We start from the raw sequence: 18102 nt of genomic DNA, 5'->3' as shown, positions 1-18102 counted from the left end.
CTACAACCACAGCGATGACGTTTTACCTCGACTAACGACATTTTTCGGCAATAAAAGAACATAATGATATTCTTTTGCGGTTTTTCTGTTAGTTAAGATAACATATTTATATTATATTGGATACATCCATTGAATATAATATCTATAGCTACTTGATTTAAGCTGACACTGACAATTAAAAACTATCAAGTCAAACGGTATTTCATATTTGTCAGTTTCTGTTGTCATTGTCACCGTCAATTTTGATGTGTCAAAGACATCTGTTTCCAATTACCATAATCCAAAACATAGATTTTTGGGTTATGTTGATTAAGCCGTATATATAATACACTTATTTAGTTAAAAAAATATATTTTGTGGTAAATATATGTAGCGAAGCAATCTCATAGATTATTTAAATAAGTTTATCTCTTTATCTTAGTGCTAATAAACTCGAACCGCTATGTATTCAACCATTCCAATTCAAAGGTATGTAAGTTTTATTTTAATGGGAATCCGCGTAAATATTTGGTATACAGATTGATGAGTTGTTCAGATTATTGATTTTTGGGTATATACATCTTTTTATAACAGACAGTGGGCGAGACTGGCACATGTCTGTCGAGCTTTATCGTCATTGGAGGGCCACAAGCTACCTGTGGGTGGAAAATCAATAGACGGCATTTCACCGCCACTGCGCATATCCCGGTCTCCTACCGACATACTGCAGGCGTTGGCTGCTACGGTCGGTGTCGATCCAACAGCTCCTCATTACAAGTAAGATTTTTGTTTAAATTTCCTTTTTAATTTTCTTTATTTTACTGTTTTGTATCATTAGCTTTAAAATTGAAGTGGTGACGATAAAATACAAAATTTTAAAATATTTGTACCTGTTTCTTCATCCATCCTTTGTTACCTAACTGGGTGTGGTCCAAGTATGTCTTCCTACCTTAACCGTTTGATGAGTATTTTCTAAAATTCTTATTATATGTATCATAAAAAGGAAATCAATGCTTTTAAAACCTAATTGAAAATATTTGGGAAATGTCTATCCCCATAGTCTCATCCACTTGTTGACTCTATATTTATATTATTCAACTACGCTATTGAAACATCTATTAATTCATACTAAAGAATCTTTATTAAATAATTAAAATAAAATAACAAGGGCCCTTTGTGTCCCAAATCCCAAAGCCTAAAAGTGCTTTTACATTTGTGAATTAATTTTACATCTTCTATACAATAAGTGACTTAAGCTATCCTAACTACTTTTTGTACTTTTAATAGTACTGTAATTTTAAAGAATCCATATTATACGAAATACAATTGGCGCTAAGACTATTTCTTGGTCTGGATTTAATTCTTGTCTGTTATTAATAGTTTTCAAAAGAGTAGCAAAGTAATTCAAAATTTTTATTAAATGCTAGCTTTAAATAGCCTTGGGAATAAGGCGCATGATTAAATTTAAAAAAAAAAGTCGCTTTAAAAAAAAATATCCTGCCCATTCTTTGTTCCTTGTTACACAAAAATTTAAATACTCTAAACATTAAAATAATAAAAACAAATTGTATCAATATTTAAAGAAGATAATATAAAAAAAATTAATTAAAACTTTTAGGTACCATGATGACCCTTTCCTTATACCTCAATCCAATTATCGAAAGCGAGCATATGCACTATCTGCTGAGGCAGGACGTAAGGCTGCCACCTGGATAAGGGATGAACAAGCCCATTTATTTACTACTCGAGAATGGGATCCCCCAATGAAAATGAAGACTCCATATTTCAATGCCGACCCACATATTGATGCATTTACTCCAAGACCAATTTATAATGATGAAAGCAAGGTAGAATTTTACTTTAAAAACATATCCTTTGTAACTTGTGGACATTTTTTATAATTTACTTAAATTTCATGGACAGGTCACTGAAGAAGATCTTTTATACACAATAAACAATGCCCTTATAGAAGATGCTATAAAAGTGTACCAACTCTTAGGAGCATCAGAGGGAGTTAATGATGAATTGAAAATGTCTCTGCTTCAATTATTATGTTTTTATAATGAAAAAGAACCTATTGGGGCTGAATGGTTGGAGGAAAGGTGGTTTGCTGCGGCAACAAGGGAACGACAAGCTGCCACATGGAAGTTAGTATACAATAATTATTATATATGAGATTGGTGTTTGGCTAGACATTTGGCTAGACAGACAGATATTAGTATATTATTTTTAATATTGTTCAGAACAAAATATGGCATATTTTTTTATATGAAACGAGGTTACAGGTCAGGCCTAAAAGGCTTTTGCAGCCCATGGACACTCATATAAATGTACTTTCTGCACTTAAAAAAATTGCGATCAAAATATTTATCGCCAGTTTCTTCTCGTTCATGATAAGCGTTCTTGATTTAAGAACTAGCAGTAAATTAAAATTTGGTATAGTTGTTATTTTTTTAATACATATTTTATTTAATTTTACTATTACATGGTGGCTACCATAGGAGTCGCTTCCTGTTATATTTTTGTAATGTTTTGTAGCTTTACTTAAAAATCGTCGCACATGCAATTGTTTTTTTATTGGCTCTTACCAACAACGAACTATTATTTGGCAATGGTATTTGTGACTATCCGGCGGCGGAATTTGTGGCTATCCGGCCGCGGTGCTTGTGGCTATCCGGCCGCGTTGCTTGTGGCTATCCGGCCACGATATTTGTTGTTATCCAGCTACAAGTTTGGCCGAATAACTGATATTCGTTTCATCAAATAATTCTTAAGACAATAAAAAGTTTCTTCAGTTTTGTTGTTATTTCCCCTTCCTCCAGTTGTAATTTGTACTTTTTCTTAAGGTTAGGTGGGCTTGCCGATAAGATCTTTGCTTCAATGGATCCGAAAACACCTGAAGCTTATTGCACTCTTATTCAAGGAATGGCAAAATATTATCAGGTAATTTTTTTTCATATATTTTATTATTTTACTTCATTTGTGTTTTTTTTTCATATAATATAGGAGTGGTATTTATGATATCCAATAAAGATTTGTACCAAATAATCAAATACACATCCAAAATATACCGGGTATTTTTTCTTAAACCAGCCTTGCGATTCTGTAACTCACTTTTCGCAAAAGGAGGGAGCTTGTAGTTTATTGTTTATAAGAATGCCAAATCGTAAAATGACTGCTTTACGACTGATTTGAGCGCGACCGCCGCTGTGAAAACCGCTGTGAGAGTTCGAAAAGTGAGTTACTGGGGGCTAACGGGCAGGATGCCATAGTCTGGTGCCTATAGTCACTCTAAGCCAGAGGGCTCGCGAATGCCGGCCTTTGAAAATTTGGTACGCTCTTTTCTTAAAGGACCTTAAGTCGACCTAAATGATTTTAAAACTAATATAATTTTGATACCCATTGTTTTCTCGTTGAATTAAAGTGTTTAGTGGTTTCGAGTATGTTATTTTTTTTATCAATTGTTTTTAAGGATTGTGGAGTGATATAAAAGTGCGGTACTATGAGTAAATTTATTTACTATAAAAAAATAATTTTAATATTTATTTATGTTTTTACGCGTAGATACGTAAAGCGTTAAATATAAACCTATTTTATTATGATTTAAATTTTTTTGTATATACATATAGTTACGACGGTTTGAATGAAATGTTTCTCGATTTTTCTACAAGTTAAATACGTTTAAATAGTGAAGACAAGTGATTAAGTACTGTGAGTGTGTTAAGTGAAGTGATTAGTGACAGTTTTCTTTTTGCGTAATTTTCCTATTTTAGTGCAATTAAATTCCTTAGTAATTTAAAATAAAGCCTTGAATAGATTTACGGAGTTTTCTATCAGATTTTCTCGTAACCTGTCTCACGTTTGTTCTCATTGTTTAGGAGCGGGCACTAACCAAAATCACACTTGAATTAAAAACAATAAATATATATTGATCCTTCACCATCATTTAAATGGTTGACTATTAAAAACACAATACTATATAAATTCATTGATACAAAAAGCCACCAGGTAATCTCTAACTTTTGCGTATTCCGTTTTTAGGTATAGGCGAGTATTATAGAACTAAAAAAATATTAAATTACAGCACGTTAGTTTGAGACCGGGAGCTGTTACTAGTCATTTTTTTTAATTATTGTATATTTTACGAGTTATTTAAATGAAAAGCATTTGACGTTTACTTTATTTTAGTTCCGCGAAATACTGTTACGTCCGTGTCACGCGAACTTCAGGCATACGTAAATTTTGCTTTTTTAGTTGAAAATAATACTGTGATGAAAAATGAATCGGTAGATATTTTCAGTACCATAGAGGTCTTTCTTTCGCTTGGTTTTAGCAACCTTGCAGTGTTAATTATTTAATATTATTATTCTCTTTTGCCTTGTTATATTCCTACAAATTTGCATTGTATTTACATTGTACATTCGCGGATGCTTTATGGAACCATGCGATCTCTTCGATACAAAAAGTACCCTCGGTAGTCCTGCGATATTGAGGGGTTACTGGATTCTGAGAAAGTTGTATGGATCTGGTTAGCACTGCGCCTTCCTAAGTACTCATGTTATTTTCAAAAAATATTATTTCTATCTAATATATAAAATTCTCGTGTCGCGGTGTTTGTAGTTAAACTCCTCCGAAACGGCTCGACCGATTCTCATGAAATTTTGTGTGCGTATTGGGTATGTCTGAGAATCGGACAACATCTATTTTTCATCCCCCTAAATGTTACATGAACCCCTCGGTAGTCCACCCCTATTAGATATTTTAAATTTTTTTCTGTTTTTATGATACAGCATTAAAAAATACATACATAACTTTCACGCCTCTACGATCAACCCCTATTTTTTTATTATAAATGATATTATACAGGGCAAAACGACGTTTGCCGGATCAGCTAGTAACATATATTCATAAGTATCTGATTCTTCTAATTTTAATATGTGAGATATTAAAAAAAAGCAAAAATAAAGTAACAGTATGTGGATTATACCTACACTGGCTTAAAGATCGTTTAGCATTAGTGGGTAACGTTTGTCGAAGAGTGAGTTTGTCTCAAGCCCTAAGTAATTTGATTTTTATTTTAGGCTGAGCGTGCGCATGCTTTCGCTCAAGAGGCGATAGAAAAAGGTGTTCCCTTGTCTACCGGAGTTTATAATTCCCTCCTCAGCTGTGTCGGTTTTCTTAAAGAAGGCACGGCCTTGCGTATTGACGCGTTAAAGGGACTTCTAGTTGAAATGAATGAACAGGTAAGATTAAATATACAACCTTTGCTTTAAAATTTCTTTTATTTAAAACTGGCTTGACCGGTGAAGGAAAACATCGTGAGGAAACCCGCTGTCCTTAGACCCAAAAAGTCGACGGTGTGTGTCAGGCAAAGGAGGCTGATCACCACCTACTTGCCTATTAGATGGACAAATAATCATGATAGTGATACTAGAAATCAGAGAGCCAGACCTAAAAAGGTTATAGCGCCACTGATTTATTTTATTTTTAAAATAGGAAATATTTTATGTTCTGGCCTGCAATTTGCTTTATCTTCACACTTCCATTCTTTCCGTCTCAGACTCACTATGCGCCTGCGCCATCTAAAGTGCAGAGGAAATGAGCTGGATCGAACACATGTGACCATAGTCGCGTGAATACATTCTTGTAGTATGAGCCACATGTAGTTTCTCCGATGTGAATTTGTTGAATTAAGTAGCCTGGTGACATTCGCACCTGGGCATCGATTCAGTTCATGATATTCCCTCACCGATTCCGAGTATTATTTTTTGGTATATGGCTAATACGCAGTCAGTATTTGCAGGTACATCGTGCGCTCAGTAGTAATAAATAATTTTACAAGTACGCACGCTAGTTACTATATATAAATCAAATGTTTGAGTTTATGCTGACTGTGATCGCACAGGTGGTGCGGTCACAGTCAGCAGATAATAATAATTTAATTATTTTAAATCATTTAAAAAGAAAGAAAGAAAAAGCAGAAAAAAGGAATGTTTAGTTAAAAGAGAAAGTGCACTAGCCCCCACACTAGCATTCCCTATGTCGTGTGCAGCTTGTCTCTTCCATTTGACATAATAATTTCTACATAACACTTACATTTTATAATTAAACTACTGTTGTACAAGAAGAAATCCCGTTTTAGCATAGAACATATCAAAAAGATGCTTAAGAATGTTAGTGAATTTTTACAATTTTGAATCGTTAGTTGAATATTATGTTTTTAAGAAAGTGGTTTCAGTTGAAAAGCTTTTGAAAGAGAAAAAGCGTAATAATTATATATGTACGATGTTGTTGAATCGTTTTTAATAATATTTTTTACTTGCCAAAGAGGTGGGGTCAACAGCGTGCTACACTTTTTCCAGTACTTTTTATTTTTCATCTGTCAAAAAATCTTACGGGGACTCCATAAGTCGAGTTACAGAGTATAAATGTATCATCAATACTTCGTAGGGAAATAACATTTTGTTCGACTTGCAAAGTCTAAATAATTTGAGATACCGCGTATTTAATGGTTCAGCGGAAGGGAACGACAATTTTTTTTACTGAGGATTTCGACATAACGAGGTTCGAGTTATAGAGCTATTATTATGTTTATATCTTTGCTATGCTATTCCGCTGCATATATCTTTATCGGTCGGAATAACTTTGTTAAAGCGTTTCAAGTAAGACGTGATTGTGCTCTGCATATACTATATCACTTAAGTTTTTCAGGGCATCTCACCAAACGCAGACACGTTAACGGCGTGCCTTCGTTCAATATCGGCTTGGGGTGGTGGACAGATATTGCAAACGTTTGCATTACAAGTTTTGGCAGAATTCAAAGCTTTGAACATTGAGCCGAGCCTCTCCGCCTATTACTACATCTTGTGTTTATTTTGCAAAGAACGTAAGTTATAATAAATAACACTAAATTAAATGTTAAGTTAACTGTGGTGGCGTCAACCGGTCATCTTAACTTCTACTTCTGTAGTCACCAGTATACATGTGAGCTTTGTCTGTGATCCTTGTCTATGCGAGTTGTCATTTGTCAAAATCACGGAAGTTAATGCATACAGTACAAACTTAACTGTATAGACCCCAAACACGATCGTGTGTGTCAGGCACGGCGAAGTCGAAACCGCCTTTAAGGATTTTATTGATTCCCGCCCGCATGGTTTTTATTGATTCCCGCCCGCATGGTTTTTTAGTAAAGGGATCATAGAACTACCTATAAAATGGAAAAAGGGCATAGATAGAAATGGTACTTACTTTGCTTTACTATCAATTGAAAATATTCTATTTAAACAAAAAAAACTTTTTGTTCCTCCAATGCAAAACGCCAATTTCATATGTACGGACCTAGAATATTATTTATATTATAAAGAAATTTACAATAATTGTTTGATGTTTAAAACTTTCTTTTTCAAAATAAAATTTTCGCTTCTAAGTAAACTATTAGAATTAATTTCTTGTGAATTATTTACGTATTTTCGAAGAAAAATATCAATTCCGATTGATTTATAAGATCAAATAAAAACGCACACACACACATTGCCACAAATTATTAGTACACTGTCTTTGTCAGTATATGATGTTTTTTTTTTCCTTTCTTGAGTATATGATGTTCTTCGTATAACTTTGGCTATATTATTATTTTAAAATCTGTGGATTATTACGATGAAACCTTAAATAAATTAATAAATCCTTCTTGCAGGTGGACAGCGCATAGACATATTGACATCTATATTGACTGATTTAGAAAATAGAGAATGTTTAGAGCCATCAGATGCTATGGATACACATTTCTTCATCACAGCTATCGGAGTGTGTAGTGACCATTTACAGGTAAATTTATATTATGTCACTTCCCTCAGATTGCATCAGTTTCTTTAATTTTATAGACATAGGTATAATTCGACTTAGGTTCCTTCAAGAAAAGAGCGTACCAATTCTTAAAAGACGGGCACGCACTCACGATCCCTCTGGCATTAAAGGGGTCCAAGGTATCACTTAACATCAGATGGGCCTCTTGCCCGTTTGCCTTCTGGTCTATAAAAAATAGGTGATGAGTATTTTGTCTGGCATCTTCGATTTGAGACATGCTGGTGTTTGCTCACCATACGAGCGACTGTTAGCGCACATAGAAAGTCGGTGCACAGCCTACTAAAAAAGAAAAATTTTGCCGATTAAAATAATTCTTTTCTATTAGAATTTTAATTTTCCTGCCAAATATATCTACTCCCAAAATATTTATAAATCGTGGTAGTAATGAGAATCACAAAAAAATTAAAGTGAGGGTAGGATACAAAATTATTTTTTATTTATTTATCATTATAATTATTTCCAATCTTTACAAATCAATGAATATACAGTTAAGATTTGTTATAAACATTTTTTTCTTGTTACTCGGAAACCTAACTTCCTTTAGTACGATTCGGAAACTCCACGGGTAAAAGCCTCCTCCAAATTGTTAGTATCGTTTTTTCTACAAACGTAGAATAAAATTTTTGAAAAGATTTTTTCTTTTAACTTCTAACGCGTGTACATAAGTACTTAGTTATTCTAATTTTATAGTTTAGTCTAATTAGTTTTAATAATTTAATTAGTTATTCTGTAATTTTTTCCACAGGATATAAACCTTGCCGAGCGTGTACACGCATTACTAATGAAGGGTGATAACTACAAGTTGGTAGGAGACGCTTATAAAGAAAGCATTTATTATAGGCATTTGGTCACGGTAACATGCAGGTATTTATTTATTTCGTTACCATAAACATAGATATAAATAGGTTTTGGGCAACGAGCGGCCTAAGATAGCGATTTCTTTAGGCAACCCTAGTATGGAAAATTAAAAAAATAAATATTAAGGGCATAAATAAAAAAAAACAAACATAATAATAAAACAGTAAAAGCTAAACTACACAAATAATTTAATTGTCAAATACAGAACATTAACATTGTTAATTAGGTATTACGTATTTAATCATTTTTATAGTTTTTTCCTGTCGTAAATGTTTGAACCTTTTTGTATATATTATGTATGTCTTTGGCTATATATTTAGTATAATTGTTTTTGTTGTATATAATTTATATAAGCTGTAGGATTACGAAATAAATAGTAATAATAATACTTAAATTGATAAATAAAACGAATTTACAAAAGTTTGGTCCCTGTGGCAGTGTACCTTTAATGCTGGCAGCATTTCCTCGCTGTATGCACCAGCTCTGAGGTCACCTGTATCTACCAGGCGCTAACTTAAATCTTTAATTAGCACCTGTACACTAATTATATCAATATAAAATAATAATGAAGCAACTTTTATTCCATACTGTTAAAAAAATTACATATCAAATGGGTTTTAGTTTGGTAATTATACTCTTAGTCTACGTATAAGTTATTTCCGTTTCTGTGTGTTCTGCAGGATCCCTTTTGTGTAAAGTTCTTCTCCTGAAGTTTCCATTTGGATCTGTTGTTAGCTTCCATCCAATATAATTAAATTTAAATATATATATACACTTAAGAAAAGTAACTTTTCAGACACGCCCCATTCGAGAAAACGGCACAGTTGTTGGACATGTTAATACCAAACATATATGTACCTGAGCCATCTGTTATGGAAGAGGTGAGTGCGCACACGCATGTTTGCCGCGAATTAATGGTTTTTGAGCCAAAAAGAAAATAAGTTACTTTCATTACACTTAACCTTAACATATAAAAAAAACAGGTCACATAAGTTATTAGGCAACGGGCGGCTTATCGCTAATAAGCTATTTCTTCCAGGCAACCATAGTGTGGAAAAATAAAAACCTATGCTCATAATAATTATTAATGTATGTGATATTGGATAACATTTAAGTAAATTTGATGATTATTTTATGTTTGTTGACACATTTCTCGGAAACGAAAAGTCATATCGAAATGATGAACCCTCAAAGGCCGGCAACGCGCCCACTAAAAATGGGAGTCTATGGGCTTCGATGACTGCCCTTTTTGGACGTCCCGCAAGCTCATTTGCCCTCCTATTATATAACAAAAAAAATTAGGAACTTTCATCAATATTTATTCGTTTTTTAAATGTCCATGCATTTAGAGGGTAGGCGTAAATTTTTTTCCAGTATTTATAGTTTTTTTTTCAGATAATAAAGACATTGGAAGTAGCTGGGGCTGGTGATAGACTCGCCGAAGTTTGGTCCCAACTTGTCGTATTTGGTCTCGCGAAAAGAATTAAAATTGTTGAACAATTACTGAATGCACTCTGCCAATGCTATTCTTACCAAGGTATGTGAAACCTAATATCAATATTTATTTTAATTAAAAAATTTGGGGAAAAAGGAATAATCACCATTTATAATAATTAATTGATTAAATTTTTACGATTCCAATATATCGCTTTTTAAGGTAATGCTATTTTTACTAGGACAATAAGTACATATACAAAGATATATATATATCAAATGAAAGCTATTTTTTTCTATTCGACGATTTAAACATAGTTCCTCTTATCAACAGTAATTATATGTTTAGTAATAAATCTAAAATAATTGAAAAATATTTTGCAGAAGATGAAATTAAAGAGAAAATCCGAAATGCCGCAGCCGATATGCTTAAGTTTGGACAATTGATTCAAGAACAGAATGAAAATAGAAGGACACCTACACAACAGTAATTATATTTTCAATAATTTTTTTGTTTGTTTATTAACAATCAGGAATTCTGTGTCAGAAATATTTTAGTAGAATATTTGTTCGAATAATATATAATATTTTAACAGCGCCGTTTAACTAGCGGCCTCAAAGATGTTCAGCCATAGCGTTTGTTACAACATTTAATAAACTGGCTAATGCTTAGGCCATTCGTACGATAGAGTGATGTGGCAGAAATAAAATAGATGTAACATCTGACATAAAAATATTCTTTTAAAAATTAAATTGCTTGCGTCAGTCACAGCTGAATTCGCATTATTATCCCACCACACTCTTCTATTGCATTTGTTTTTCATTTAACTTTGGAAAACACCATCAATGTTGTGGTTTCCGACGCCATATTGAGAGTTTTGTTTCGTTAGAGTGGCAAAAAATGCAACTAAATTTAAATTAACAGTCAAGTAGGCAAGTGTTGAAACGTCATCGTACCAAGTCATTTGCCTAGCTGTTTGATCAACTTGCTGAATATCTTTCAGGCCGCTAGTTAAACGGCGCTGTTTAGTTAAGAGGCTAAGCTATTAATAAATTGGTTTATTAAGCTAATTTTTTATCTGTTTAATTGTTCAGTACTCTGTAACTTTGAGCTTCAAATTACGTTCCGTCTGCACTGTCGCTGACTTCTTTCTGTTAAGTTAAAGTGTTCCATGACAGCACGAATTTCACGATAACATGATGTGATATTACGTCAAAGAGTTTATTGTTTATTAGAGGCTGTTGATTAAACGGCTAATTAAGCTAATTTGCTGCGACACGTATATCTTTATTACGTTTAACAGGTTATCAGCAACAGCTTTAGCGAATATAATAGATTTGTGTGCGGACGTGAACGATAAAGATGACCCCAGCTGGGAGGTTGTTGGAGAGGCTTTGGGAAGGCTTCGATCCGAGCAGGCTGTGGGCGTACCGGATAAACCTGAAATATTGGCGTCGGTCGCGAAAAAGGCCGCTAACATCGGAAAACCGGGTATTGCAGCTGTAAGTATTATTTTTTTATAGAATTATGAATTCGTAGCATTTGGGTAAGGTTTTAGCTCCCGAAGGTAAGACTGAAGTACCGAAAGTTGTCATAGCAGTGCTTTATTGATAAATGCTTTAGGTTTAAAGGTAAGGCTTGACATTTATAGCTCTTAGTCTGTGAATATCCGCAGGGTTGCTAGTGTAAAAAAAACGTATTCTCAATTTATAAAAACATTGCGTGCGTTTGCGATTTGCCTTGCGACTTTCTTGCTTACTTTTGTGTACATTTTCTTTGTGAATATAGAAACATGTTCCACAATTGAGACGTACTGCGCGAGTGGTGCATCGGTTTTCTCGGAGCCGGTACACATCTCGCTAGGTTCGTTTTTACTACAATTCCAATAAAGATTCAACTAACTGCAAATCCATCTCTAAGATATGCCTTTTCACATGTATGTTTAGTAAATTATTAATATATATATCTATAAATTAACCTACCTATTATAAACTGTTGAATGTAATACTGGGTGGCGCAAAAGTACTGGCACTAAAGAAAATTTAATTATTTTTTTATATGACATTTTCTGTCATTCTGTTGTTAAAAATTGTGTAGTGAACAAACATGGACCCTTTTACTCCCCAAGAACGTGAAATAATCGTGTCAATGCTCTTACGGAATAATTCATCAGTGATAAAAATACAACACGTTGTAAATCGTCCGTCCTTGAAGCAACTGGCTCAACATTGAATAGACCTAAGTCTGGGAGACCAAGAACAGGCCGTTCAGCTGAAAATATCGATGCTGTGCGCGAACGACGTGCCACGCAATTGGGCATTTCCAGACGGATCCTGCAGCGTATTTTGGTGAAAGACTTAAAGATGTTCCCGTATAAAACTCAAATGACTCATCAGCGTCGGATTGTGCGACCAATCGGTGCCGGACGGTGGGGAAATCGTCGACGAAATTCACGTTGTATTTTTATCACTGATGAATTATTCCGTAAGAACATTGACACGATTATTCCACGTTCTTGGGGAGTAAAACGGTCCATGTTTATTTTCAGTGTATTTTACATTTGTTCACTACACAATTTTCAACAACAGAATGACAGGAATGTCATATAAAAACAATAAACAAATTTTCTTTAGTGCCAGTACTTTTACGCCACCCAGTATATTAATAATTAATCGTGTTTGTAATATATATAAGTGGGGCATAGCTGGGTAGCCATTGCATTGGCAGGTATACATCGTGCCCAGGTACACCGAGCATGCCCTTTTAAAATTTATCCTAGTGTTCTAACGTTATAAATACTTTGTATATTTGTATAAAAATCACATGTATTATATTATCAAACGTTTCGGACATAGCTCGTTAACCATTGCATTGACCGTTATACATCGTGCCCAGGTCCAACGAGCATGCCCTTATAAAACTCATCCTAGTGTTGTAACGTTCTATGTACTTTGTATAATTGTATAAAAATCCAATGTATTATATTATCAAACGTGTTCGGACATAGCTCGTTAGCCATTGCATTGACCGTTATACATCGTGCCCAGGTAACGACCCATCGAGCATGCCCTTATAAAACTCATCCTAGTGTTGTAACGTTCTAAGTACTTTGTATACTTGTATAAACATCTGATGTACTACTAACCTTCTAAGCCTTTAGCTCACCGAACATGCCTTAACGACATACAATCTTCCATTCATTTATTTGTATATATAATATAATCATCGCTGTTGACATGCCTACTGTAACCCGTGGTATTAGAAATAATGAGTGTGACATTTTGATAAGATGCATGGTCCAGTTATGTATTATTATATCATTTGGAGTCTATTTTTCTCAGCGTTGGAATTAGTATAGCAAATTTTCTAGTAATGTCAGTTGTATAAGTAAACTGACAGTGTTGTAACATTGTTAGTTTATGGTGCTAACGCTACCGCTGATAAAGATAGTCTCGACATGCTGAGATCGAAATGCCTAGTTATTATTATTCGTTATAAAATTAGCTAGCTTTGTTAGATATTTTATAAATTGGAATATTAAAACATAATTTGTAAGTTTGTATAAAATCTCTGGCCGTTATACATCGTGCCTGATAACGGCTCATCGAGCATGCCTTTACAAAACTCATCCTAGTATTCTTAACGATCTATGATAAATGTATAATAATGTGACGTATTATAATATTATCAAACCTGTTTGGGCATAGCTTGTGAGCCGTTGCATTGGCCGTTATACATCGTGCCCAGGTAACGACTCACCGAGCATGCCCTTACAATACTCATCATAGTAGAATAACGATCTATGTGAAATGTATATTTGTATAAAAATGTGATGTAATATATTATCAAACCTGTTTGGACATAGCTTGTAAGCCGTTGCATTGGCCGTTATACATCGTGCCCAGGTAACGACTCACCGAGCATGCCCTTACAATACTCATCATAGTAGCCTAACGATCTATGTGAAATGTATATGTGTATAAAAATGTGATGTAATATATTATCAAACCTGTTTGGACATAGCTTGTAAGCCGTTGCATTGGCCGTTATACATCGTGCCCAGGTAACGACTCACCGAGCATGCCCTTACAATACTCATCATAGTAGCCTAACGATCTATGTGAAATGTATATGTGTATAAAAATGTGATGTAATATATTATCAAACCTGTTTGGACATAGCTTGTAAGCCGTTGCATTGGCCGTTATACATCGTGCCCAGGTAACGGCTCACCGAGCATGCCCTTACAATACTCATCCTAGTATTCCAACGTTCTATGTGATTTGTATATTTGTATAAAAATGAGATGTATTATATTATCAAACCTGTTTGGGCATAGCTTGTAAGCCGTTGCATTGGCCGTTATACATCGTGCCCAGGTAACGACTCACCGAGCATGCCCTTACAATACTCATCATAGTAGAATAACGATCTATGTGAAATGTATATTTGTATAAAAATGTGATGTAATATATTATCAAACCTGTTTGGACATAGCTTGTAAGCCGTTGCATTGGCCGTTATACATCGTGCCCAGGTAACGACTCACCGAGCATGCCCTTACAATACTCATCATAGTATTCCAACGTCCTATGTGTAATGTATATTTGTATAAGAATGTGAAGTATTATTTTATGAAACCTGTTTGGACATAGCTTGTAAGCCGTTGCATTGGCCGTTATACATCGTGCCCAGGTAACAACTCATCGAGCATGCCCTCACAATACTCATCATAGTAGTCTAACGATCTATGTGAAATGTATTCTTGTATAAAAATGTGATGTATTACATTATCAAACCTGTTTGGACATAGCTTGTAAGCCGTTGCATTGGACGTTATACATCGTGCCCAGGTAACGACTCACCGAGCATGCCCTTACAATACTCATCATAGTAGTCTAACGATCTATGTGAAATGTATTCTTGTATAAAAATGTGATGTATTACATTATCAAACCTGTTTGGACATAGCTTGTAAGCCGTTGCATTGGCCGTTATACATCGTGCCCAGGTAACGACTCACCGAGCATGTCCAAACAATTGTCGACAGACCATTAATGTGTTGTATATTGAATTGTGTCTTTATACAAAATTGTTACATATGTATTGTATAAAAGATTTTTTTTAAATACTGTTTAATGTCATTATTGCCTTTGGGCTTGCTTGTTACGCCGTTACACATTGTGTCCAAGTAACGGCCCACTGCAATTCCTTAACGCGAGCAACGAAACTTCACAATTTACTAACCACATGCTTGGACTTGTTTGGATTGCTAATGGAACTAATCACCAAGTGAGTGTATTGTTCTAATATTTTGTATAATTTACGCAACAGGTTTTGCAACGCGAAGATATTTTAACACTTATTTTTTTAGCAGAAGTTTTTTTAAGTTATTTAATTAGATTTTTGAAGTTATACTTATTTTGGCGTAAAGAGAGTATTTTTTTACGATGCGCGCGCACAATAAACCAACACCCTGAAGTTATAGTCAACATTTTAAAATAAAAAATGTCCATTTCTTAATTTTTTTGTGATATTTAAATAAACTTTATTTATCTAGATAATGCGTTATACTTTCAATATATTAAATACCTTTCTTCTATTGTTATTGTTGTTTTTTCTACAAACGTAGGTACAAGACGAACATTTTCATAAAGATTTTTATCTTGTTACGCCAAAGAAGTATAATTTCTAACGCGTGTACATAAGTACACATGTATGTATGTATGTTGATGTAATCTGTATTACACTGCAGAGATAGATAAATTTCAACGTATTTCAGACTGCACTAACCTACCTTGCTGAGTGCGGTTTCGAAGAAGCAACGAAAGCATGTGTGGAGACACTTGGAGTTATGTTGAATAGACCAGCTGAGGAAGTCCAGACGTTACTCCAGGAGCCGAGATCTGCCCTTGAAGCTTCATTGCACCCGTCGGCACTTGTCATCGCAGAAGCTTTTCATTTGTAAGTACCTACCTACCACGATTAATTTAATATCTTTATATATATAATTGTACTGTACGTGTGTTAAAACACTAATCTATAGAATTACTAGTGGACCCGACAGACGTTGTCCTGCATGATATTTCAAGCGATTAGTAAAGCAAAGTATGAAAGTACCGACTGCAGCGCCATCTGGCGGGCTGATTTGTGAATCTAAACCATTCCCAGATCCCCTTGAACACACACAAAAAATTTCATCAAAATCGGTCCAGTCGTTTGAGAGAAGTTCAGTGACATACACACTCACAGAAGAATTATATGCAGCTGTGATACTTTTTGACATTCAACATCTTTTGTCTTCAGTCACCGTGACCACGCACGCTGTAAAGCACGCGAAACGTCGGATAAATTTAAAATTATGTTAAATAGTTGTAAATTTATAATAATACATAACTTCAATCCGGTCAAAATTGTGTTTTATTCAAAAGAATTATATATATAAAGATTATGAAACATGTTATCCTAACATTTGTTTGCAATTTAAATAAATAAATGCATTTTGTGATATTGTTGTAATATTTTTTTATATTAATACCGGAAACTTTTCAGGGCAAAAACCGGTGCACCCATGGATTCCTCGAGTTCGGAGAGTGATAGCGATTCTTCGGACAGTGATTAGATTTAGTTTTAGTGAATAATAATTTAGTTGGAAATAAAAGAATAGTCAATATATATTTTTTTATTTACCTGATACGTTTACAATAAAATACATATTCAACAGAATTTTTCTTGTTGAGACCTATATCAAATACTTGAGCAGTGTTGGCCTAGTGGCTTTAATGTGCGACTGTCATCCTTGAGGTCGTAGATTCGATCCCTGGCTGTGCACCAATAGACTTTCGACCTAAAAACTCGACGGCGAGTGTCAAGGCCGATTTACATTATCTTAGTGTTTAGGAGAGTGCTTTAGTACAACTTGAAAGGCAAGTTCTTTAGCGTAGCGTTTACTAAAGCAAGTAGCGTTTACATGTTTCAACTAAAGTACTATCCTAAAGCACTCTCCTAAACACTAAGATAATGTAAATCGGCCTTTAGGTACAGGAGGAATCATAAAACAGATATAGAAATCTGAGGCCCAGATCTGTAGCGGCACTGATTTATTTTTTATGTTACTTACTAAATTCCCTGTTCTACCACAAACTGCTGTTTTTCAATGCTGGATTTTATCAGTTCGTTCGGCGAGCTTAGCTCTGCTATTTTCTGCTTTATAACCAGGAATACAAAACGCCCTAACAATAACTACGATATAATATAGGGCACGCCCTACATAATACAATATATTTATTGTGGCATATGGCTACAAGGATACAGGACACTGGATGGTTGTGACATTCTGCATAAAAATTCGATTTTTTATTAATCGATTGTTTTTTTAGCATGAAAAATCGATTAATAAATAATAGATTATTTTATTAATCGATTTTTTCCTAATTTTTGAATTCATTTCAATAAACACCCTAAATGTTTTTTTTTTCATGGTTTTATTAATTAAAAATAAACAATAGAAATTATAAACACAAATTAACGTTTAAGAAAAATCGAAATTAACTTAATCTCGTTTTGATAGATTTTAGGTGAAATTTGATAAATGCTGAGTGTATGCCTTTTCAGTTTCAGTAGCACATTGCAGCATTTTTGTTGTCTTTTTTATTGTATATAATCTTGTGCTACTGAATAAATTCATTTTACTTTTAAATAGTTATTTAGTGTTCCATTCAAACTTGAGTTTTTGTAAAATTAACTGGTTTTATCATCCTTTCGGTGTTTTATAAAAAAACATCAATGCATCGAGTATATCAATACATCTTCAAAGCATCGGATTCAATGTATCGCATTGTAAACATCGATGTATATCGAATATCCCTAATATTTCGAGGTCCGGGTTATAAAAGACCACACATAATGTCGGGAGGTGGCAGATGAAAAATCGACTGTGATTGATTTTCAATTATAAAAATAATCGT

At 34.0% G+C, this 18102-nt stretch overlaps 1 protein-coding gene across 1 annotated transcript; it reads left to right on the top strand.

Moving 5' to 3' along the window:
- Positions 1–255: 255 nt before the first annotated feature.
- LOC125057872 (protein PTCD3 homolog, mitochondrial) lies at positions 256–16808 on the top strand. Its single transcript, XM_047661797.1, has 15 exons — positions 256–468; positions 574–756; positions 1598–1826; positions 1903–2126; positions 2826–2922; positions 5061–5222; positions 6691–6865; positions 7673–7803; positions 8588–8706; positions 9497–9581; positions 10096–10237; positions 10519–10621; positions 11439–11637; positions 15918–16099; positions 16688–16808. Exons 1-15 carry the CDS (start codon positions 443–445, stop codon positions 16755–16757), a joined length of 2127 nt encoding a protein of 708 aa, XP_047517753.1. The 5' UTR covers positions 256–442; the 3' UTR covers positions 16758–16808.
- Positions 16809–18102: the final 1294 nt, after the last annotated feature.

This window comes from Pieris napi, chromosome 17, assembly GCF_905475465.1.
Source record: "Pieris napi chromosome 17, ilPieNapi1.2, whole genome shotgun sequence".
Taxonomy (NCBI): Eukaryota; Metazoa; Arthropoda; class Insecta; order Lepidoptera; family Pieridae; genus Pieris; species Pieris napi.
Note: the sequence above shows the minus strand (reverse complement) of the source record. Positions and strands in the feature narration are given on the sequence as shown.